The sequence below is a fragment of the Bradysia coprophila genome, unplaced genomic scaffold (genome assembly GCF_014529535.1).
Source record: "Bradysia coprophila strain Holo2 unplaced genomic scaffold, BU_Bcop_v1 contig_339, whole genome shotgun sequence".
NCBI classification, from domain to species: Eukaryota; Metazoa; Arthropoda; class Insecta; order Diptera; family Sciaridae; genus Bradysia; species Bradysia coprophila.
This window is the reverse complement of record NW_023503598.1, coordinates 232,127-257,967: the sequence shown is the minus strand read 5'-3', so window position 1 is coordinate 257,967 and position 25,841 is coordinate 232,127. Positions and strand designations below refer to the sequence as shown.

Here is a 25,841-nt window from a genome sequence, read left to right as displayed (position 1 = left end):
ACATTTCTCTAGCAGAGGTACAATGCATCTAAATTCTACGTTGTCTATGTAAATCTCCCACTTAGAGATTGAAATAATAAATTAAATCCGTGCAACACAAATATTAAAACGTTTCTTACTATAAACTAAAAACACATTTTCGTATGGAAATCTAAAGCTATTTTGGAGAGTCACTGGACAATGTCGTTTTAAGCGTAGTGTTATACTAAAGTGATGCCATTAAAAAACTATCTTTAAAATTACAGTGTTCAATGTTGTGAAAATAATGTCTAAAAGTGATTGTAGGATGAGTAGGGTGGTCTCTAATAGTAGATTACGGATTCTGTGCTTCCTACTCGGGCTGCAAACTTTCCACCCACAAAAACAACAATTCGGAAGGAGTTACGTACTTTTGGTTTTATCTGTTAGCGAAAGCTGTTCATGTTTGACCGGTGGCGTAACGGAATCTAGGGCTTCATAGGTCACACTATACTTCGCGCTATCAGATAAAGCATTCTAAAAGACACTTTGCAGCTGCTAAATCAACTAAATTTTAAATCTAACTTTGGCCCAAACAAAAATCAACTACCGATTTGGACGTGAGAGCTGCCGTTGGAATTAGCTACGAAAATTTTTAAACTTAAACACCTACGTCGGATGGAATTTCAAAAGTTGTGGTGATGACTAGCCTGCATCAAGTTTAATTGGCGCGCCCCAACTCACGTCGACATTTTCATAACGATTTAATTTCATGTTATGAGACGCCGTATGTCGCTCTCACGTCAGCTACCAATCTTATCAATAAGCTTAAATAGTGTTCAGATCTTCGATTTTTCTCTTTTTACAAAATTTCTTAAACTTCTTCCATTTTCATGCCCATGTTGTCGACTCCCCGCAAATTCGGATTCATCTGCGATTTCTTTCGATACTTTTCGACGATGAAAATGGCCGGCGAATTTTTCGCACATTCGCTCAGCTTTCGTTCGCACTTTTCGTCGGTTCGTTCGATCGATTGCGTTTGATTGCTAGCGGTAAGGTGAAGAATTTGCGAAGCACTGATACGATCGGTGATGACGGATATGATGAGCCCGAACAGAATCGTCAGCACGGCGCCGAGGAACGAATACCAAATGTAACTGATGCGGTACAGGGCTGGAACTCTGCAAAATAGATTCGATGGAATTGTTAGCAACGGTTAAGGTGCTATTCAGTGTGAGGGGTTAGCTTAGCTGATCGTGGAGTTTCGACCAGCTAATTCCTCAGACGAAAACTTACTCAGTTGGTGTTACTTCCACTTCAATCGGCATGGTTTCATTTGAGTAACATTCACATTTTGTCAACGACGACGGCAGGGGCGTCGGTTCGACATTGTTTAATTGCGCCATTATGCCTACATAAACCACCAGCACCAATGCCACTATGCCACCGTAAAGAGCTCCTTTCGAATTAGCGCTTTTAAATAGCACACCCAACGAAAATAGACCCAATGTTACACCACCGATCAATCCGTTCAACGTTAGTGTTGCCTGCAAAATTCCGCCCAATTGTTCCACCAGAAAGACCAATGCGAATGATATGATTCCGTAACTGAAAATGGTCGAATTGTGTAACAGATGATTCAATTAGAACATTCACTGTGGTACATACCCCAGCGACATCCATTTGATGTACATTGCCGCCTTTTCCGGGTCGATTTTAATATTCATTCCCGTTACGAATATATCTTCATATGTAACCGCCGACAATGAATTGAGTGCTGAAGCGACGGTTCTGTAACAGTTGGGAAAGTAAATATGAGTTTCGCTAAATCGTTTTCCGAATCCCATTTCGCTTACCCTAAACTAGCGGCGAAAATGCCAGCAACGAAGAATCCATTCACAAATTTAATGTCGTTGAAGACGTCCATGATATAGAACGGTAATAGCTCATCCTTAGCGACAATCTGTCCAGAACGAACGGGATCACAGTCAGCGTAGTGCTTGAACACGGTCAGACCCGTATAAAAATTGACGGTAAAAACGAATACCAGTCCTGCGCAAAGAGTAATTTACGGTTTTCGACATTTCATTTTTCTCGAAATTTTTAGCAGCTTAGCTTACCAATGATTGAAAGAACTAACGCCCAATTCGCCCTCTTCAGCTTACGCAATGACATGCATTTTTGAACGGAAGCTTGGTTCGTACATAGGAGCGATGTCCAGTAGAAAAATCCTCCCACAACAACGGAAAACACGGTGTGTCTTGTCGTTGGATTTATGTCGAAGCTAAAAATGAAAGAATTTTGTTGAGAGTGTGTGTCTCGCAAATGGGGCGTTTTGAGAACCGGGCCATCGTAAAATCCGTTTTAGGTCTTTTGAACAAGATTTCGTGTTTGCATAACTCTGTATAACTCATGACCTCACGGTTCTACAGTGCCATATTTACCATTTCAGGGCATGTCATTGAAAATTTGATTTACTGAAATTTGCCCAAATTTTCGGTAAATTTTGGTAAATTTTCAGCAATTTTTGTAAGTAACCTGATTGAGGTTGTTTGGTGATTGAGAGTATGCCATGTTGCAGAAGCCGAATAAGCCCAACTACTAACGATCTGCTATAAATACTACCACTTCTACTACAGCTCAGAGGGTTTAGGATTTACACTTAACTCAATTTTGTTAGCAAGAAGTTCATGTGTTCGACTGAACTTGTATGATGTGTTGTCTCCGCTCTACGCGTGCTCGTAGAAACAGTAAGACCGAAAGTCAATGCAATGCACTCTAGGCACACCGGAAAGTGCTAAGGAAGTCGAGGAATACCTCCAAATAAATTTCTAGAAATCAAAAGTCCAATTTTTGATTTTTAGAAATTTTGTTTGGAGGTATTCCTCGACTCCCTTAGCACTTTCCGGTGTGCCTAAAGTTGACGAGTCACAATGTGTTAACAAATAAAAATATAGAACATGTAGAACGTGTAGAATGTGAAGAAAAACAAGAGGTCGCATAAAAATTTCTAACATAATTGAGGTGGCTGTAGTTAGAAAATAAACAGTATTTCATCTGTAATCAGCAGCGACGACATAAATAATGTCGGTCTTATATACGGAAAAATGTGTGTTGAAACAAATGAAGTAAAAGAGGTCGCACCAATGTTTTCAAAATGTTTACTTAGATCAAAAACGTAAAGGATTCAATGTGTTTTTGTCGTCTTTGAAAGTACAATTTTTACTTCAAATTGACAAAATATTGGACCCTGGATTAATATCACATCGTGTTCAAGGACAAGGACAAGGAATACAGGTCACACATACCTCCAAAAATCTCCTAAAACTAAGAGGAAATTTATCACAAAAATATGTAGAAATCAGCTTTAACCGACTCCAGATACACGTAATTAATGTAAGGATTGCTTCAAATAACTTAAACCACTTATTTATGAAGAATGCATAACAATTCCACTCATTCTAAAGGAACGGGCACTTGAAGATGGATAATAAGTTGAAAATTTCGGCGTAGAGTGCCCTTGCTGCAAACAAAATGTCGTATCAGATACTTGTTGTGAGGCTGGTATGGGAACTATGGTGTCGTTGTAAAGCTTAGACTGCAGGCTGATCAGGCATTATTGTTTTGTTGCAGACAGGGTCAAATGTGTATTACAGAGGAGTTCAAGTTTTGCCGAAGATGGTAAAAATAACATTTTTCAAATATTGTACAATTCAGACAAATTTTGAAAAATCCATTCTCGGCGTTTAATAGAGCAAGGAATCCTCTATCGCCATTCAAAGTATTTTAAACTCTCTTCATCTTGGACATATCACGATTTAAAAATGTCGAAATTTCGACTTTAGCTGGCTGTGGCTACGTGGTCAGGTTGTCGATGGAAGCCATTTTAAAACGAATTAGCTTAGAATTAGTCTCTAACAACGATAACAATCTGTATTCAAATTAACTCGTCAGTCCCGCTCGGCCATGAGTGCCGGTTCTCCAAAACGGCTGGATGGATCCGCAAACTAAATGTGGTTTCTTATAGTACTCGAGTCCTTCAATAAGAACACAAAGAATAATCAGAGGTGGTATCACGACTCTATTTAAGTTTTGTTCCTTGATTGTGAAAGGACAAATAGAATTTTGTTACAAAATATATTCTTCCCAGTGAACGAAAGCTCCTAAAAATCTCCAAAAACCTAGATCCTAAAATCGGAGGATTTTTAAAGCGTGGGAATACTTACTTCAATAATTCAACTCGTCCTCTATCCTCAGCAATTTCGAAAATTTCCGTAAATCCTCCTGTGTAGAAATGGCCCAGGACCACAACCAGAACCAAGGAAAACGCCAGTACGCAAGCCTGATAAATACAAATTTATTTAATGCAAATTCGAGAAAGACAAAATCAAGGTAATTTAGAACAGTCCACCGGTTCTAGTTTCAATGAATTTTAAAAATTCATTTCATTATTGTGTTGAATTCAAACGGATTGAAACTAAATAAATTCAAATCTAAAAATTTATTTCCAATTCAGAAGACAAATCTACTTCAGTTTTACGTCCGACCTTCTCCATAATATCAAACGAATGTAAGTTCCTATATCCGGCACTCATTCACATTATTCAAATGCATTCAGCAAGTGAGAAGATATTTGTGTTGTCACAGAAGAGTTATTAAGTATAGTAAGAGTTAATCGGACGACAGCATAATGTTAGATGAGTTTTCAAAGTAAGAACCTCATCGCTGGACTGATATAGACGAACGAACGTTTCATTGTTTCCTTCGTCAGATTTTATCTGATCAAAAATATTGTTGGAAGCTCTTTGGTAATATGTGCAAGGACTCTTTACAAGTTTAGAGTGCCGTGAAATACTGTCTATGGCAGCAGTATCCAAACAAATTTGTTTCAAAATTTTCCGATCCATTTTACGCCTTCGAAAATTCATCAAAGATCCGTATAATAGCGCGATGGTAAGATAGAAATGGAGATATCTCACTCTTACTAATGTGCTCTTATTCCTGAAATTCGTGAAATTTTCGTAGGCGTAAAATGGATCGGAAATTTTTGAAACAAATTTTTCTGGATATAGCTACCATAGCCAATAGTTTGTGTCACTCTAAACTAGAAAGAGAAAATGCCACAAGTCGATAAGAAATGTCCTAAAGCACGAAATGCACCACACTCATTCGTTTCCATTGTGAAACGTTTTACGAAGGAAATAATGGAACATTTCGTCGATATCGTTACCAAGAATTAAATGAAGGACCAACATGTAACCCTAACCAATGAAATATTGCTGGAACCAAACTGTAAACCTACCTGAAATGTATCAGCAATTACGACAGCTTTCATACCACCTTGACTCGAGTAGAAGACACATACTACGTAGATGAGAAACACTGCCAAATGGGTATTGAGACCGGTTGCTTTCGATAAAGCAATAGCTAGACGAAGCGAGATTCAAAGTTAGGGGTTCAATTAAAAAAAAAAAAAAAATTTAATACCTGGAGCATACACCGAAACGGCTGTGTAGAAACACATCTAGAAAACGAAATTATTGCAGAGAATTAGTTTGTCTCTCAATTGACACCCATAACGATTGTCGGAATCATCTTACTTGAATGATATAAAGAATAGCGCCAAAGATGCGAATGTTATTGTTGAATCGAATGCCCAGATACTCATAGCAACTGGTAAGATCGAGTTTGAAATAAATTGGATAAAATATTTTTATTGCCACTGGTATGACTAATGCAATTGATATAACTGTAACAAAAAAAACGAAACCAATTTTAGTCAAGCAAGAGTTTTTGTGATGTGAAAAATTTAATTCGCAAAATTAACGAACCAATTAACGAATACTGCGTGCCATTGAAGAACATTTCAGATGGGTTTCCCAACAGTTCAATAGCCGTTATAAAGCTCGTCGTCAAACTCAAACTGACTGTAATCAGACTCATTTCGGTTCCGTGCAGAAAATCGGCCGACGAGTTTGATGATGACTTGTCCATAAAGCCGTAGAACACTCCGATTCCGAGCGATATCACCAACATACCCAAAACTATGCTGTAGTCGTATAGGGTGAACGTGCCAATGTGACGATTTTCTGGTGCGCCACATTGTAGGCGATCTTGTTCCGCATACAAATGAATCTGATCCAAGTTTACAGTTAGGTCTGAAGTATTTTCCGTATTGGCACAAGCTCCGGCCAGCCAAACGATCATTAGAGTTAAGGACAAACATTGCGATTTAATGCGAGCCATTTTTGTAATGTGTACGGTTTAGCTTTAGCTTTTGGCTTGCAGTGGAAAATATTTTATTTTTATTTTTAATTTAAAGATTTCGTTTTGATTTTGCGTAAATCGAGAACTTATAGTAGTGACTTTGATTTACTTTCTTGCGCAACACAAGACGAATAGTTTACATTTCCGAATCGGCAGCAAACACTAAAACATTATTTTAACACAACATTGAACACTGCTTTTAACACCGAGACTTATTATCACCTGGAAAATAAACATAAAATCAACAAATTAATGACCATCATACACCTCTTAGTTATTAGATCGACTACGGGATTAGGCCTTTTGAAGTAGTTGCAGAAGTTGTGGCACAAAATATTTTCCTTTCCCAAATTTTACAACTCTTTTTTTTTCAACTACTTCAGGCGGGTACGGGATTATTTCTTTGATACTAATGTTTGGTCGGGTTTTTAGTTGAGCTGAACCCGACTCATTGAATCAGATTTAATTTAGATCAATTTTATGGTTTAAGGTCAATGAATCTGAACTAGAAAACTAATGACCTGTCACAGACGGCAAGCATATGACAAGTATTGTTATTAGGTCTATTACTTCCATCGATCAAAGCATTTCTAATCGGTTGATTTCAAATCTTGTACTTCAATTTCTTTAAAATGCATTTTACTGTATAAAGGACCATATTACGCAGAGCTTGTCATTATTTTTGTCGTCGTTATCGATAACAGATGAATAGCCGTATGTGACGGGTTAAACGTCACTGCATGGATGAAGTCATAAATTTCTATTTAGTAAGGGTCATTCATAGAAAGCACATTACAGTCACAGGAAGTGAAATTTCGACATGAATTTCAGATGTTTTTCAGCTGATCCACACATACAATCAAAACTGTTTTATGAAGCTGGAGTAGTGGTGTTAAACCGTATAAAGACGTATCAACAGTTTTTATTGTTTGTGTGGCTCAGCTGAAAAACAGCTGAAACAAATTCATGTCGAAATTGCACTACCTCTAACTGTACCTGCCGCAGGAAGCCAGATTTTATTAAAAAGTTGCCTGAAGATAAATTTATTTGCCACAATAGGTCGAAGTCATTTTGTTAGTGTACAGTAAATCATCACTTAAAAATGGTCAATGTAACCAAAACAACGAGCATAACTCATGTTGAAAATCTTCGATTTAATTAAAAGAAAGGTGTCCGTAGTATGGACTTATCGTGCCGCCTATAATAGTTGAAACTCCTTTAAGTTTTCTCTCTCTTTTACACTTGTTGATCAATGTTACAGTCCCAACTATAATTAGCTTCAGCTGATTTTCAGCTGGCCAACTCAAACAAACAAAACTGCTTACATGCCTTTAAATGGTTTTACCACCATCACACGCGTGCATGTGGCTAATTTCGTATAAACAAGTATAACATATTTTCTGTGTGTGAGTGAGTGCACCAGCTGATGCAAATTACCATCTAAATTTCAATGACAGCCACCGTAAATCAACTGAATTTTTGCTTTCGCTGAGGTCGATTTTTCCATGAAATTTTGACTTTGAAAATTGATTTCTCGCGTGTAAAAAAATGTTTTTTCTGTTTTTAACTTGTAGTGGATACTCTAAGATATATAGAATGAGGTAAAAATAAATTTTCACAAAAATTTTTCAAAACTCAGGTTTTGGTGAAACAACGAAAAAATGCTTGCACTTAACCTCAATTTTTTCACATTTTATCGATTTTCTCGGAAAATTGAAATTGGGATTTTTTGTGACTTGGTGGTAGATTCAGACCACTTAGGGATACCGATTTCAATGTTCACATTTCTGAAATAGAATTTTGCAAGGTTGGTCGCTAGTTTTCTCTAACTAAAAAGTCTGAAAATTTCAGATCGCATTTTTGCATATTCAGTTCAAGAAGAAATCTTATTTGATTTGGATTTTTCAATGAAAATTAAAGATTAATTTGAAACTGATCTTGCTCAGACGCTCAAATTACGCGGACCTCCTGTACACTTCAGATAGGCAGTAAAAAATGTCAATATTTACATGCCACTGTGATACTGAGCTTCACAGATGACAAGCACATCAGCAGTATTATTATCAGCATGGCAGAGCAAAGCAACCCAGACAGTAGCGCTTATTTGACTAGGGACCTGAGTTATCTGGAAGCCTTATTTTTGGCGAATAAAATAATTCAATTTAGGTCAGTGTTCATTTGAGTCAATTTTCATACAGAGTATTAGGTCCCTTCTTTGACGTTTCAAAAACGAACAGCTCCTGCCTGGTTTATTTTACTCTGCCGTGTTATCAGGTCTATTACATCTTTAGATATAAGAATTTTAAATAAATTGATTTGAAATCTTTTTTTTTTGTAGCTCCTTTGAATTGCTTTCGTCACACTAGAGCTACATAGATGTTTTTGTTTTGTAAATACCCTTTTAAAACTGAAACGAGCCGTCAGAACAGTCGGAGCGTTTGCTGCGACTGAGCCCCGTACAAACCCGTACATCTATTGCGCACGTGACCCTACTTCGTCCGTCGCCCTACTCTTACCGTAAGCCTATTGCGCCCGTAAACGTCGTAAAATTCTTATGCAATGTGTACGTCTTAAAAATTGCGCATAGCGCAATTACGAAGCCCCGTACGACGTTCCTTTCAAAAGTAACACAAACTACACTTCCCACTGATCAGTGATTTTGGAATTATCATTTTCACCTATTTATATTGATTTTACGAAAATACAAAATGGCGGCCGACGGCCATTTTGTTAGGAGGTGGAAAGTACAACGGCTGCTTTACATTCATTAGTACCTTTCAAACAAAAAAAAATTCATGAAATTCGGTTAAATTTTACTCGAGATATTAACAAAAAACACCACCTTCACCGTACGGCCGAGTAGCCACATATAAGCTCACTCCAAGAGACCTAGCTCACGCTCCGGTAAACCGAATTTCATAAACTTTTTTTTCCCTGATTGGTACGGTCTAATACCTATCTAATAAATCAAAATCCATCTAAATCCGTTCAAATTTGACTAACCTACAAGCAAAAACGGATTGCCGCCCTGTACCTAGTTCACACCAAGGGGTCTAACTCACGAGTCGGTCATCCAATTTCCATAAACTTTTTTTTGTGGATAGGTATTGTAAATACCTTTCATTTGATGTATCACTTACAAGTGTAGCCTTTAAATGGCCAGAGAAATCTTTGGAAAACGTTAAAGCACTTATGGGGCCCCAGCTCTGGAGGGGTCGACCCAAAATCGCCCATCTTCGAACTTAGCCTCACTATTTCAACTACCTTTCAGGGAAAAAAATAATTTTGAAATCGGATTTGATTTACTCAAGATATTGACGTGACAGACGGACAGACGGACAGACGGACAGAAGGACAGACGGACAGACAAAATTTTTATTGCGGATTCGTTATCTATGAACATAGGCAAACACTTTGCCCTTACCGTCTGCTTCGAATTCCATCAATTACACACGGCATCGTAATCCTATAAGCCCCTTCGTACTTCGTACGGGGCTAAAAAGAGGAATCTTTCTCTTCACTGTCTTTAGCATACTTTTTTCGTTCATTTTTGTTGTCGTTGTCGATTACAGATCAACAGATCACATAGTAAAATTCCAAATAATCCGCAGATGTCTGAACTATCTGAGCGAAATTCTTCAAAGTTTATTCGTGCCAAATTAATGAGCAGTGAAATATCCAACTTGGAAAAATTGGAAATCAAATTATGACGAACAGTTTCCTTAATTAATGTGGTCTGTGGTTTTGAAATGACATTTAAAATTGATTCACAATTAATTAAGTTACATCAACGTTGCTGGAATCTGCTTTACATTGTTATCGTAAATGCTTTATTACCGGAAAAAGTTAATTGGAACCACAAACGACAGAAAAACTAGAAATTTTTTACGCAGTTTCATCGAAAAAAATTTATAAAAAATATCAGCAAAATCGATTAATAGCAAGGCTCATTTGTGGGAAAAAGATTTACTAAGTTTGCCGACGTTACCTAAGCAAATATTAATTTGCTATAAAAGTATGCTCCGCTTGAGACGTCGTCATATTGTTATATACACAAAAAATCTTTATTTTTCAATGACTGGTTTAGATTATATCCACAACCTACATTCTTGTCCTGAAAAGCTAGAGAAACTGAATCAAAGTCGATGGCTCACTAACACAACCTTCAACATAAATTAACATAAAACCTAAAATGACCATCGCAGTAATTGCCTAATCCTACCATTGCTGTTGCTTGCATTATACCAGTGAATTGTATTTGGATTTCACGAAAGAAAAATGTGTGACGGAGATTCGACAAAGAATCTTCAATATTTACATGGTCATGCAAGTGTCGATACGTAAACTTTATTCATTATTTTCCGCCATGAAACTTAAAGTTTAAAAACTAAAATAATTTTTTTTTGTAGAAAACAAGTAATCATCAGCAAAGAAGCGTCAGTACCCTAATAAGCAGAAATATGAAAATAAAATCAAACGGAGATCATGAAAGAGAAGTGTAATTTTCCAAGCGAACATGTATCCAAGTCTACATCACAATAACAATACCCGCGTGGTTTGCCCCAATGACAAATTAATTGGAATATAGATTTAGACGGAAAATACCGGATCGATCCAACCGTTTCGACTTTATCGATCTCGCGTATATGATCACCACGTCTTTAGTAATCCTATCAATACACTTGTGTGATTTTGCGTTGTATACCATTTTGGTGTTCGTTGTCGCTGTTGTTGCTGGTTTTGTTTTAACTGTCTGCTTTTATTACACATTTTACAGTAGCTTAAATTGGCTTCATGATAAAAAGTTTGAATCAAGATTGATTATATGGCCACCATATGATTGCTGATGTCATTCATCGTTGTCATGCTCCTGGTGACGATGAAGGAGGCAGGAAATGCAAATTTTGAGGAAGATTCTGATCAGAATGACAATTAGCTTTTGGATCGATCTTAGCATTTGGTCGTCTTTACTTTGATTATAAAGATAAGTTTGGGCAAATTTCAAAATTGGTTATTGAAAGTAGTTATGTGTTCCTTCAATATGTTTCATACGCATCCTTCCAATCCATATAATATTTCCTTATGCCTTTACAAGGTGTGGATCCCTAAAATAACCTATTTTGAAGCTTTGGAGCATTTCTTGAGTGGATGATGTAAGGACAATTATGTGATGCATAGATGTAATTGTCTTTAACTGACTTCATATATCAAGTATTAATTGTAAATCTAGAGAACTAACATCAATTTAGGACTCATGGACTATTTTTATGAAAATGTTTTCCCAAATTTTGATAGATTTTCCCTAATTTTCCAGAATTTTCCTAGATTTTTCCAAGTAATATTACCCAATTTTCCAAAGTGATCATTTTGGAAAAATTTGTGAAAATCAGGGAAAACGTGTGAAAATTTGAGGAAATTTTTAGCTTGAACTCAATGAATGATTTTGTCAACAGCTGCTCGACAAGTTTGTTTAGATTTTAGATTTACGTCTAATTTCCACTTACAAAAAAATCACTCCTTTTTGACTCAGTTTAGCTAAGCCATACCTATTTTCAATTATTTAATGTATAAACGGAGTGCTTTTTTCGTAAGTGGAAATCAAGACTTAATTTTACCACCAAAAGTTATTGAAGCTACACATAGCAACGCGAAAGAGATCTAATTCAAATATTTCTTTTGTTCTCATGTCAAGTTTGACAGTATAACAAAAGAAAAATTTGAATTAGGTCTCTTTCGCGTTGCTATGTGTGTAGCTGAAATTTAGAGTTAAAAAGGCTTCAGATCCACAAAGAGGGAAACAGGGCTAGGTAATGAGTGGGTGGCTTTAGAGGAAAAGTCATTTGATTTTTTGTTTCCTTGGACAATTGGATGAATTTAAGTATTTCCATAAATCAAAGTAGCAAATTAAATGAGCCCACAGAAAATTTCGAAATAATAATAGCCCAGAAGAATGAATCATCCGAATTGTGCTTTCCTCAATGAGAACAATGTGTACAATGCTACTCCTAAATCAACATCAAATTAGCATATCGCTTTCATCGCATCAATGTCGTGTGCCCACAACAACAAAAAAAAACGTTCTCTATTGATGATAAGTATAGGTATCACAAAGCCAGCGAGCAGTCGATGTTTTCATTTTGTCCAATAATAAAATATTGTAAATCATTTCAAATATAAACATTTCCATTGAAACTGAAAATTTGCGGTTTGTGCTAGAACGAAAATGTGTATCTCGCTCTGTTGATTGAAATAAATCAGCCGAAGAAACATATTTTTTCGAACCACAAAGAAAATTACGTTTCTCGTATTGATTCTTGTTTGTTTGACGGTTTTTTTTCTAGCATAATTTGCATCGATTATAGACTTCTGTTTTTTCTTTCTGTTAATAATCGGCATTTATCACTCTAATGGGTGATTAAGATGTTAATTTGATTTGTTAACATTTTGTTATTTGTTTATTCGGTAGTTGGCTATTACCAGTTTGCGTTTCATTCCAATGAAATCGATGTAAATAGTAAACTTTCGAAGTTTAAAGAGCTTTCAAAAGCTTTGAGTTTGTCTTTTTTCAAAGAACTGGTTCCGCTAAACTACTTTCACGTCTGCACCAAAATATTAAATCGGATATCAGAATCTCTAAATAACAGCTCGAAAGATTTTTATAATTGATAGCGCGTCGAAACTGTTTCCGCTATTGTTCTAAACGCCTTGAACGTACAATATGCATTCAATCAATTATATACCAACGAATTAGTTGACGAGTTTTCACTCTCATAAAGAGCGTAAAACAAAATCGTTCGTATACCGACATTCGCTGTTAATCTCATTGCAATTAAAGCGAACTGAATTTATTGTAAATGGAAAAATTCAATTTAACTTTTATTACGGTTCACGACAAACAGTAGCAAAACATTTTTAAAATTTCAAATAACAAATTTTCAGTAATGAATTGTGTGAGTGATTATACTGCTTTGTCATCTAATCGGCATTAACAAAAAGCGATTCGATTGTATAATGCGATGTCGGATGACTGTATATGTCAATAGATTTTTTTAGCGTATAATGTTTAAGTGATGGCTTAATGATACGCGGAAAAAAAAACTTTTGGCACGCGACTTTCGTAGCAAAAAGAATTTGTTGGATTTGAAAGTAGTAACAGTTTCAATAGAAGAATTGTGAAGGATCTTAACTGTTCAGTGTTCATACAAATATTGACATACAACAACGTTTATGTCCTAAAAACCCACCCTCTTTTCTCTCTGGAACTAATTCAAAGATGTTTCCTTGCGTCAAATTAATAGAAACCTATCAAACTCATTGTTTTTATGAACACTGAAAGCTCCGTCCAACCAGCCATACAACATCGAAGGCCATAGCATCCATCCTTCGAAATCAAAGCTCGTTCTCAAAAAGCTTTCTCTTAAATAAAAGAGTGTATTAGTTATAGATACAAGTTTGGGATCACGTACGTACTGTGCTTAACGTGAGTGAGCAAGTAAATGCATATTTCATGTGAACATATCGCCATTTACATTGGATCAATTTATATACACGGAAAAAACGGAAAATGTCAATGTACGTCTGATTCGATCACGATTTACGTGTGAGTCGCAAATACTACATCTCCTACGTAGTATGTACATTGTACATCGAAGTCGTGAAATTTTACGTCAATAAACGACTGAGTGAACCATTGGTTTTGTCAACGCACTGTCTAGCACCGAAGCTGACTTTGACGTCACTCAAATAGAGGACTAAACCGATCAAAGTTGGCTATTCTTTTTCATACAATGATTATCAAAATTTTTTAAAAAATAGTCAACAGGTGTGTTTTTGGCCTTCTAATTGAGTGATGTCAAAGTCAGCATCGGTGCTTGACAGTGCTTTGGTTTTGTACATTGTAGTTGAGTGAGGACAAAACCAATGGTTCACTCAGCCGTTTATTGTACGATGTAGACGTAGAATTTTACGACTTCGATGTACATACTACGTACGAGACGTAGCATTTGCGACCCACACGTAAAACGTGATCGACTCAAACGTACATCGACATTTTGTGTTTTTTCCGTGTAGATAACGTTTCAACAGAACTATACTGAAGTATGACCCATAGCAAGATCTGTTTCTAATAAATTTATCTCAGAAAATAAAAACAAAATTGAAGAAATCCAACGAAGCTTTCGGAAAATCAAGACGTTTTAAAATAAGTCTTGCATTATCATATAGATAATTCGGCGTGGAAAATAATTGGTCATAATTTCGTACGTGGGACATTCTAGCTAATTTGTGGTTTTTCGAAATATGTTTATAAAATGTGAACCGTTTTCGGTAAACTTTTTTTTCCTGAAAGCTGTTGACCAGACGCATACTTTAAGCAAATTAAGTGATTGGCCCAAAATCTGGGGAAGATGTCAGATGTCATCATAAAAACTAATTTGTGAAAATTCGTGATATTTTCACTAAACCGATTTCGGTAAACTTTCATCAAGCCCCCGTTCATGTTGTCCGAAGTCATTTGAACAATGAGCGTAGCCCAAAACTGTAATAATCGTTGTGTTTTACCAAGGCACTTCAGGCATGACCGGTACCAATACCCTCTGTAGCAATCGAACTACATTTCTTAAGGTGGTAAAAATGCAACGTAGCCTTTGCATTTTACATGTAAAATTAGTCAACATGATTCTATAAACAAAGAAATGAGGTTGTATTTTGACAGCGTCAAAATGAAGTTTGTTTGTTACAGAGGGTATTGCTAGTACTCCAAATAGGGTACTAAAATTTTAGAGTGTGTAACAAGCCATTTGATGCAAAATAGTTCTCTATTTGACAGCTGTCCACTATTGCTTGAAGTGCGTTGATTTTATGCGTGTAACAGCATTTATACCAGTGAAATGTGGTTGATAATAATTTACACATACGAAAAATGATCAAATATTTTTCATAAACACCAGACAAGTGATAGTTCGCGTTGGAGTCGTTCCACATTCCTACACCACTATCGGTCGGTCAACCCGCTCACCTCGCTAAGCAGCACAGCTATAATGTGCTATTCACCTATATGTACATAATATCCGTCAGTCTATTTAATGTCTGTTTACAATCATCGTATGAGAGTTGAATCCATAAAAAGCTGCATTGAGCAGTTTAATTGGTCAGCTAATTTTCTTTTATGTTAAATGCATTTTAATGTTATGACGTACGTACATAAAGCATAAAAACAAAAAAGTTCAAATATTTTTGTAATAAATAAATCGAACACGGCGTTAGATAGGAATGAATTTGAAATGCGGTTTTTGCTATCGAGTGACAACTAGTCAATGAAATTTATACTGAACATTAACATCGCCAATTTATGCGAACGAAATATCCGTAGTTTTAATCAGAGATATAATTCAAATCCGAAGATTATCAATTAAGAAGAAAAATTGCAAAAGAAAAAAATTAATTCGCAAAATTTATGTAAAATATTTTTGGGACAATCAATTCGTCTTGTCGTTGCTTTTTGGATGAAAAACGAAGTATCAATCGAGTTTCGTTGTATAGTCTGACACTGTGTTGAATTCCCTTGCCTTCGATGGAATTCGCACCAGTTCAAACTGATTAATTTCGCAACGTTTTGACTTTGACTGGATTCGACTGGATCGATCCGAATCCGGTCAAGTCATATTTTTCTTTGCATACAATTATTGTAAAGTTTTTCGAAAGAATTGAAAAAAAAACGTCGCTGGTGATTGAAAACACGCATAAAATTGATGTGAGTGTATATATGATAACAACTTTCGTTGTCTTTTTGTGTGTTGTACGCCAGCCAGAAATTATGTTATATTCCTCGATGGATACCATATCATTGCGCATGCAGAGTATATATATTTACAATAGGAGTAATGTTGTACCTTTGATGAATGTGTCTAAATACGTACAGTGGATTGAGAAAGATGCAGTCCGTTAATTGTTTCTCTTTTTTCGTTGAGTTTTTCGATCTGATTTTGCTGATTAAATATTTTGTGTCGATATTATCGCATAGATGATAACAGTCGAAATTAACAAATTTTCTTGTGATAATTCAATGAAAACTAGCTTTCGTTTTTTTCCAGATTCGTTTAATGATCATGAAATGATGCAACTGGCGTAATGTGCTAAACGGTATTGATAGGAAAATTTTCGGTTATGGAATGACAATAAATTGGCTCAAATTATGCGCTTGTAGATCAGAGACTTGTGTTGAAAATTTTTGTTTTCTTAACTCACTGACGAAATGTTACATTTTTGTTGTTTTTTTTAAGAAAAAGGTTGCATGAAAGTCGGTGATAATTGCTTTTTTTGGCACACATTGCGTATTGTCACACTAGTGTCTGAAAAAGCATTTATCACTCGGTGGCATAAATAAATTGAAAGAAAAGTGAAATAGTTATTTATATAACTGAGTGATAAATGCTTTTATAGGCACTAGATGTGAAGGTCGTAGGCCGTAGGCCGAGTGTGACAATACACATCGTGTGCCTAAAAAGAGCATCTATCATCGAGTTGTACACAACTTTTTTCGCAATAAAGGCAACGGAAAGTACTACTTTTCGTCACTTGTTGCGAAAACAGTCATATTTGTGATTTAAGGATTATATTTGTGATTTGGGGATTATATTTGTGATTTGGGTATTATATTTCTGGCTTGTACTTGTACTCCACACATTTTGTTTAACAAAAGAAAACCTAGATTTTGATTTTCTTATTTTTTGTTAGATAAGCGTGTGACTTCGAACGAAACGACTAAACATATCAATCTAGGTTTTTATTTACTCAACAAAGTTATTTCGATTGACAATATGAACCACAACAACTTCAAAATCTAAAAACATGTCGGACTCACTTTTCTTTAGCTGAAACTATTTTGCTTTAAAAAATCGGAAGTGATAGTTTGCTGAAAACAATATTTAAAGGCATCACTTAAAAATGTGAAAATGTGAAGAAAAAAAAATAATTTGTAGAATTTCACATAAAATCCGCTGAATCACAGCAAGTTGTTGTAATTAGTTTCCATAAATGAAATGACAAAACAAATCTTTTGTTTCTTTTTAACTGTTAGATCGAACGATAGCCACAGACAGATTGGTTAACAGTTGAAATTCTTTCAGTGAACGTTTCGATTTTGCGCTTTTTAAAATAAAGTTTTCTGGATGGAAAATCCTGGTAGCTTGCTACACACACGGAATTTTGAAAACCGACACATTTTCCGTTTCTGTGTTTTACTTGAGTTTCTGATCTCTCCTTTTAAAAACTCATGCAAAATTCACAAAAAACCAGTAAACCACAAAACAGAAAATGGGTCGGTTTCCAAAATTCCGCGAGTGATTGTCAGTGATATATTCGCTTGCTAAACAACAATGGAAAGTTAAAGGAGTTTTCATTGTTAGAGTTGAAGAAGACGTGACCGCTTATGGTGCCTTAGAAAAATTTGGAAAATCTTGAAAAAATTTCATTTGATCAAGAATGGTCTTTGGACAGAAGGGAGTGTAACCCGTTCTCTCACTGACTAGTTCGAAATGTTTATTTTTATTTGCTTGTACCATTACCACTCAGAGCCTATTTGCAGCAAATTTATTTATTTCCGTATCTATTTTGAACGGTATATTTTAGGCAGTTTCACGAGTTGTGGCCCAAGCGAAGTAAGGAAGGGCGAATAGCGAAACTGCTTAAAATAATGCGTTCACAACAGATTCATATACAACGTTTCATGCCGAGGGCCTAAATTACGAGAAAAATTTCTAAATGTATGCCCCAGACATGAAAATTTAATTTGTTAACAATAGTTGCAGGGCATAGTAAAACTTGACTGTAGCCGTTCATTTTTCGATAACGTCTAATACGGGACCTAGTACACCGTATGAAAATGAACTCAAATGAACAATGACTTAAGTTGAATTAATTTTATTCGCAAAATATAAGACTGCCAGATGATTCAGGGTTTTAGTCAAATGCAGTGCACCTGCCTGGTTTTACTCTGTTGTTGAGATTTGCAAAATTTTCTTGACTTCAACAATTTTTAAATTCATAGAAATTTCACCTTTTTTCAGCAATCTGAAAGAAATTTTGTTACTTAAAAAAGGACATGGCTCTCCTAATTTTCCTGTCCCTTCTTAGTTTCCTATCAGATCAATCGCAACCCGCACGATATATTGTAGTCACAATTCAAAATAAGTTCACCATAGTCGATCAAGACGTAGGAGTAAAAGAAAAAAAAAATTGAACCACTCACCCTCGAGTTCCGAAAATGTGCAAAAAAGTACGAAATTGAATTTGCAGGATTAATCCTTGGCTGTTCCTGTATTTCATTCGAAGAATTAGATTTTTAATTCAATTCGCAAAATGTTCGATTAAACGTTTCCAAGTGCCGATCCACTCTGACAAACGACGCACAACTCGTTAAAATAAAATCGCAAAAAATACGCAACGGCCCAAACGTAAGGGTCGAAATTTAACGGGAAAATTTTTTTATGGAAAAGTTTAAATTCTAATCGATTTTTTAGCCTCACAATTCGTTGAAAAGATTTTTTTTTCTGTTTAATATCTTAACTGTGGAATCTTTTATTCAGTTTTGTATTATTATGTGGTGAAGATATTTCTTTATTTTAAACAAAATCAAACCGCAAAGATGCAAGTCTTTCTGATAACTGAAAACTTTTCAGTGAGATCTCTTGTTATTATATCGATTTTCTGAAGTCACAGTTTTCTGTATGGGATTTGTTAAAACAGACTTGGTTGTAATATATTGGTGATCGCAATTAAGTTATCGTTTTTGTTTTAAAGTTAAAGTTGCTGTTTGTAGTGGGGATACTGCATCGCGCGGTTTTTTTTTCTTATTTGGTTTGATGTATCAAATTTTACCAATTTGTGTTCTCAACTTTTCTTTTATATAAATGTGTGATTAATCAATCGTAAGGTCTGAAAAATATTGTTTCAGAACACTGAATATGTTCGGAATGAGTATGTTTGCGTAGTGTTGTTTGTGGCACCCAACATCTAAATCTATGTTAAAAGAATATCATCGGCACGACTAATGGGACTAATGGGACAATCTTATTATTGTTGCTGTTTGTTGGACTATTTAAATCATAATAATCATAACACAATAATTTGTCGTATTTAAATTCGAATTTGTTTCGCTTGGACGACAATTATTATTGTGTCAAGTGCGTCAGAAGTATATTTGGAAGATTTAAATTTTTGAAAAATTATTTTTTTTCTATTTCTATGTAATGAACATAATGAAAATTAACGTAATGCAGTTAAGGTCAGCATATTATCACAGAAACAAATTAGAATGTTAATGGCACATTAAAGCTGCTGGTTAGATGGAGATTTAAGTGAGTTTACTTATTAGAGAGATGACAAGAAAATGACTTGGCAGGGGTGGGAAATTAGAACAGTGAGACATCAGTTACTTGCATTTACTTTTGTTAGATAATATTTACCCACATTTTCCGAAGTTTTCACTTTCCTAGATTTTCCCACATTTTCTTAGACATTCCCACATTTTCCGCAATTTTCACACATTTTACTATATTTTTCTACATTTTCACAAGTTTTCACTTTTTTCGAAATTTTCCCATGTTTTCCAAAATTTCACACATTTTCAGAAATTTTCCGATGTTTTCCCACGTTTTCCTAGACTTCAATCAAACAAATTCAATTTTTAAGGAAACACGTACTTTGCCAAGATTTACAAAAAAAAACCTCAGACCCCCCGCATCATTCACACAAAATCATAGCTAATTCGTGAACCTAGGGATGACTTTTCGGAATAATTAGATTGGGGAAAAAAAATTCGTCAGCCCTCTTCTTCAGAAAGCCTATTGATCACACTCAGATCTGGACTGGCTATATTGCACGATCGGCCTATGCCCGATGCGCCTTTTGCTTTTTTACGCTCCACAAACCAATAAATTTTTTTAAGCGCCACTGAGCCTTTTTCAGCCAATTCGCCCGATGCGCCTTTTGGTAGCCAGTCCGGACCTGATCACACTTTTAATCGTATGATTAGTAATACTAATACTAATTTAAAGATAAACCCCTTGAATGCAGAACATTTTTGTCTCATTCCTCAATTGATTTTCGGGGTCATAGGGTAAGGTTGCATATAACGCTGAATGATTCCTCTGGAAACGAGATCTCCATTCGGCCTGTGTAAGTCAGTTACCGTTACCGTAAGCTACCGTGAAAAACCTTAAGTTGGCAACTAGGCATCAGGCAGGCGTTTAAAAAATTAGAAGGTAAAATGATAAAGCGGCAATTTAAAATACAAAACTCTCTAAGCCAACCTTTGCAAGTCGATCTTTTCAAAATATTTTCATTTATCATAGTTTATCTAAGGTTTGTATCGCCTATAAAGAACAAATTCAGACATCTTTTACTTGAAGCATTGAAATCTTTTAAATGATTGATTTTGTTCACAGACTATTAACAAAAGATTGAGTTGCGTCAGTGCTAATATGCGAAATACACGGATATTCTCATTGAATCTATTATCTCTTTCGCTTAAGGAATTTTCTACACAAAATCTTCTACTTCTTTTGTTTAAACTTACATTAGATAGTTTGCGCAAATGACATACAATTATGAGTCGACATATAAATCCGAATTTATAAGTTATAAGTCAGTCACTTATAAGTTATAAGTCACGTGGTTATAAGTCATAAGTTTTAAGTCGACTACTTTTAAAGTAAAAGTTATAAGTTTATAAGTCGTATGTTTATAAGTTGTCTTGACTTTTGTCTCACTAATCACTTATAAACACATCACACTTTGGGGCGTATAACTTATAAACTTTTTATAAACATTTGACCTATAATGTTTTCCCCTGATTCTCCTGAATCAGGCCAGTTTCCATGGTTCTGGATAAATTGAGTAGAGTAATTTTTGTTAAGAATAGAAGCCACTCCATGGGTGGAATTTGTGTCATGTACAGGTACAAATTTAGGATTTGACCTATAAACTTACGAACATATAACTTTTACTTTGTAAGTAGTCGACTTATAACTTATGACTTATAACCACTCAACTTATAACTTATTAATTCGGATTTATATGTCGACTTATAATTATAAGTCATTTGCGCAAACTCTCTATTCTGCTTTATAAGAAAAACTAGTCAGAGCTCATCGATTGTTTTCGTCGTATTGTCAATATCAAATGATTATCCGATTCTCAAAGAGTAAGCCTGAGATTGTATGAGTTTGTAATCAATCTAGATAAATGGTGGCTGGCAAAAGTCGTCAAAATTTGTCGAACTACAAAAAAAAAACGCGACCGCTAACAGCGGTATTTCTACGAAAATTGTTGCCATTCATAATTTTATGTTTAGCTGAACACAAGCAAAGTTTAATTCCTTGAGTTCACATCAAGTAACAAATGAACTCGCAAGAGGTATAAAAGAAATATCAGACCTCTATCGGAAAGCATGAGTTGTGCGGTGAGATAGGCCGTCACCTCGTCATTGAGTAACCATTGACCGTTTCAGTATCTTACAACGGATAATTACTCGGAAGTTTAGTCAACTTTCACGTGCTATATGCCATAAAATCATATACCGAGACGGTCAGAAGGACTTTATAGTTCGTTGACAATTTTGTCTCGAATCTCGCATTTTTGATCTACAAATACAAATGAAGCGAACAAAAAGTGCCCTTCGTGAATGAACAATATGTCACCAGAATCTGATATTATTTCAATTAAAAATTATTGTCTCTTCTTCGAGGCGGTACATCTACCTACATAGAAGAATTGAATTTTATGTAATTCCCAGCCTTGATCTTCAATTCAATTCGATATTATTTTTCGCTAATCTTAATTTTCAATCGGACTATTAAATGGCTTATGATGAGTGATTGCGGTTTAAATGGTTTATTATATGTTTTTGACGTGCTCGGGCTTAAAATAATTTTTTTGTTCACTTTACATTTCCTATCAACAAGTTCAAGGAACATATTTTTCGACAAGAGGTTTGTTGTATGGAGAAGATGTGATGAATATTGAATCGGTCATCATCGATTATATAAATGTATATTTGCGTCGCTAACAACATAAACAAGACACGTGTTCAGTTCATATCTCTAAGATATGAAAAAAGTTGATCGACTGGATAAATTTCATTCAAGTTCAATTCTAACTTGAATTTTTAATTCGTTCTATACGCAATAGATTTTGATTAGCTTAGCTACGTATCTAACAGTTTTCGTGGCTTCTAATGACACATGTCTCATTGTTGAAGGCTCTCACGAAATCATTTTTCATTATTTAACTGATCATAATTTTGTCAAGTACCATGATCGGTTCCTTTGGCATATTAATCTATTTGAAGTGGCTATAATTCACATATCCTACCAGTTTGACATACAACTTAATAGTTATTTATGCAACTCAGCATCAGCATGTACAAAATTGCCACACTAACATCTAACGTTGCAGAAAATGTTTTGTGAAACTCGGTACAAAGTGCACTTGATGTCATAAATACCTAATTGTGTAACAAGAATCGAAAAAGATGTCTTATGTACTAGAAGTGAAATTATCAACCCGAAGCGAGGCCGACGTTCAACGCACATCGTGTCCAAAAAATATACTATATAGCACACGATTCGTATTGCACCTGAAGTTTTATTCAATAAAGAACATCGAAGTTTGTTGTAGAATTGGATTTTTTAGAATTCTAGCAAGTTCTTTGTTGTCATCAGAATATGTCATAACACTGCTCCTAGTATTAACATAGAAAATATGGACATGCATGTTCCAAAATTTGGAGGTATTTCGACGTCTGACATGCTAGTTCGTTCCATATTGCTTACAAGAGAGGTAACCAACGAATTTTCTCACTGAATTGCATAAAATATAATTTTTATATTCTTGACTTGACATAAGCTTTAACAATAACGACAATCGTAATGTGACGTTATTATGATCTACTACCTCTTCTGTTAAAAGTCCATACATACCGTACATTTTGTCCTACAATTACTAGTGTCCTCGCTATTTTTTGGTGATACAACTTTACGTACATATCTTTTCATGCCATTATAGGAATTATGGATCTCTATTACAAAATCTTCCTCAAGAATTAGTGAGTATTCTTCTGTGGGGTATAAGTTGATTAAGTGACATTTGCGGGCAAACATTTTCGTAAATTTTTAAACATTTGGCTGAACTTTCCTAATTTTTTTCCAATAGGTTAGGGTTAGCTCGTTCGGTACTTAGACTAATCATACCTAGACAGGAAATAACGGATGTAAGAGAATTGCAAACACGGAATTTTGAAAACCGACAAATTTTCTGTTTCTGTGTTTTACTTGAGTTTTCGATTTCTCCATATAAAAATACATGCAAAAATTCACAAAAAACCAGTAAAGCACAAAACATCGAACTTATGTGCTAGGCCGCGCGTCTGAATGGCATTATCTCCTCACTATATTTACCTTGGGCGATCCCAAGGTGAAGGTAATGTCTAGCACACAAGTTCGATGCTAATGACCCCTTTTTAAAAAAATGGTTAACTATGATCTTCTTATGTCTCACAAAATATTTTTGCTATCTGAAAACAGATGGCACGAGTTTCTATTCCAATTTTTTCAGAGTGAAAGTGTGTACATGGCTGTTTTTTGTTTTTAAGGAAGGTAGAGATGGCGTTTGTATCGAACTTTCGTGCCACCACACATCAGATTCGTTTATTTATGGCATTACCTCCACACTATACCTACATTACCTTGGGTGAATTTGTCAATTCCATAATCTATTTTCGCAAAAATATTTTTATTGGAAAAATCTAGGAAAACTAAAGAAAATAGTTCTTGATACTCTGTGAACTTAAATTTATGACAGCGTCTAATCCGTAGAGTAGGTGGATGAGGGAATGATCAATGAAAGTAAATAGATAGGTATGACCAAACGTTCAAATTTGTTCTAGCCGGAGCACATACGGATTTGCATGGCGCCACCTCAAACGAACTCATTTCTAGTGCAAATTTCGACTAGAAATGAGTTCGTTTGAGGTGGCGCCATGCAAATCCGTATGTGCTCCGACTTGTATGGACTGTATGGCCATATCTACTTTCATTGGGAATGATGAAATCTTAGTAATTGTGGAACCTTCATAAGTTTAACGTCATAAGTAGGAGCAGTGCCATTCGGGAAAATGAGGCATTTGGATCAACCAAAAGGAGGTGATAGCACATAAGATTACTTTTTCCTGTAAGAGTTCTTTGAAATACATTTCAAAAGCCCAATCATTGGCCCTGTACGGCTCGTGCAACTGGAGAAATTTTTGTAAGAAAAGTGCAAGTTTACGGTTTTTGATCACCTTTCACCAGCCACACAAGCTTCGAAGAATTTTTTTGAAAGTGGTTTTGGCTTCTAGGGTCGAATATCTTTCTAGGCACATATAAAAAAGTCCACTGAAAAATGCGTCCGATTTCGGTAGGCTGTTTTTCAAAAGAATCCCTCAGAATCCGAATCTAATGTCGTGGTTGACGCAAAATTTGGTGCTTATACACGCACGGAATTTTGAAAACCGACACATTTTCTGTTTTGTGATTTACTGGCTTTTTGGGAATTTTTGCATGTTTTTTCATATGGAGAAATCAATAACTCAAGTAAAATATAGAACTGAAAATGTGTCGGTTTTCAAAATTCCTAACACGGCAGAATAAAACAAACCAGGCAGGAGCGGTTTATTTTCGAAAAGTCAAATGAGGGATCTAATACACTAACTGAAAATGAACTCAAATGAACACTGACATAACTTGAATAATTATGTTCGCAAAACTTTACTCTACCGTGTCCATAAAGATTCACGGATTTCTTTGATTAACCGCTCTGAGGTCATTTGGGGTTCACTAAGTCAAACTATTAGTTTAGTTTTATTTTCGATTTTAGCGGTGTCCCTATTTCGACGGGATGATGAAAATGAAACTTTTCTCGCCTGTGTTATGAAAAACATATTCCTTATTAGAAGCGAGAATTTAGTTTTACAAAAAAAGCGAGGACAAAACCTGGGATCATCATCTTGATTTTTTTGGTATTCACGGCTATTTGAGTCAATTTAAACAAAATCGATGGGTGGTTTATATCATTGATGAATTTATTAGACATTCCTTTATGTTCTTAACCTATAGTTTTTTTGTATTTACACATGAGACTTTAACATAAATTTTCAAGATCGTTGTGCCGTGTATAGACCGAACATTGTCTTAAATACACAAAAGCTTTTCCACAACCAAAATATTCGAAATTTATTATAAATTCAGGGATTCCACCGAAAATTTAAAGTAAAAAAGTGGAAAAGTGAGTAAAAATAACGAAAATAGTTGCTAGAAATAGTTGATTTTCTGATGAAAAAGTTGGTAAAAAAGTGAGTTTTTAGGAACTTTTGTACCCTATTCTACGTGAAGTCAAGGGTTTTACCATGTCTATGTTTCCCCTGCATAAAGTTAGGTCATGAGAATCGTAGATACCTTTAATTTCACCAAACCGGATGGTTTTTAGCGATATAGCAAAAAAAAATTAAATGAAAAGAATATACTGCAACCAATGAATTTCATAGACATGAGACAGCAGAGAAATGATAAGTTGGTACGCCT

The 25,841-nt window shown here is 35.2% G+C and overlaps 1 protein-coding gene across 1 annotated transcript; it reads right to left on the bottom strand.

Moving 5' to 3' along the window:
• Positions 1-655: 655 nt before the first annotated feature.
• LOC119079800 (sodium-coupled monocarboxylate transporter 1-like) lies at positions 656-18,950 on the bottom strand. Its single transcript, XM_037187862.1, has 11 exons — positions 18,473-18,950; positions 5,790-6,447; positions 5,559-5,707; positions 5,446-5,482; positions 5,261-5,385; positions 4,185-4,300; positions 2,079-2,242; positions 1,815-2,010; positions 1,627-1,749; positions 1,255-1,566; positions 656-1,139 (listed from the first exon to the last, which is right to left on the bottom strand). Exons 2-11 carry the CDS (start codon positions 6,202-6,204, stop codon positions 833-835), a joined length of 1,944 nt encoding a protein of 647 aa, XP_037043757.1. The 5' UTR covers positions 6,205-6,447; positions 18,473-18,950; the 3' UTR covers positions 656-832.
• Between the last annotated feature and the right edge of the window lie 6,891 nt (positions 18,951-25,841).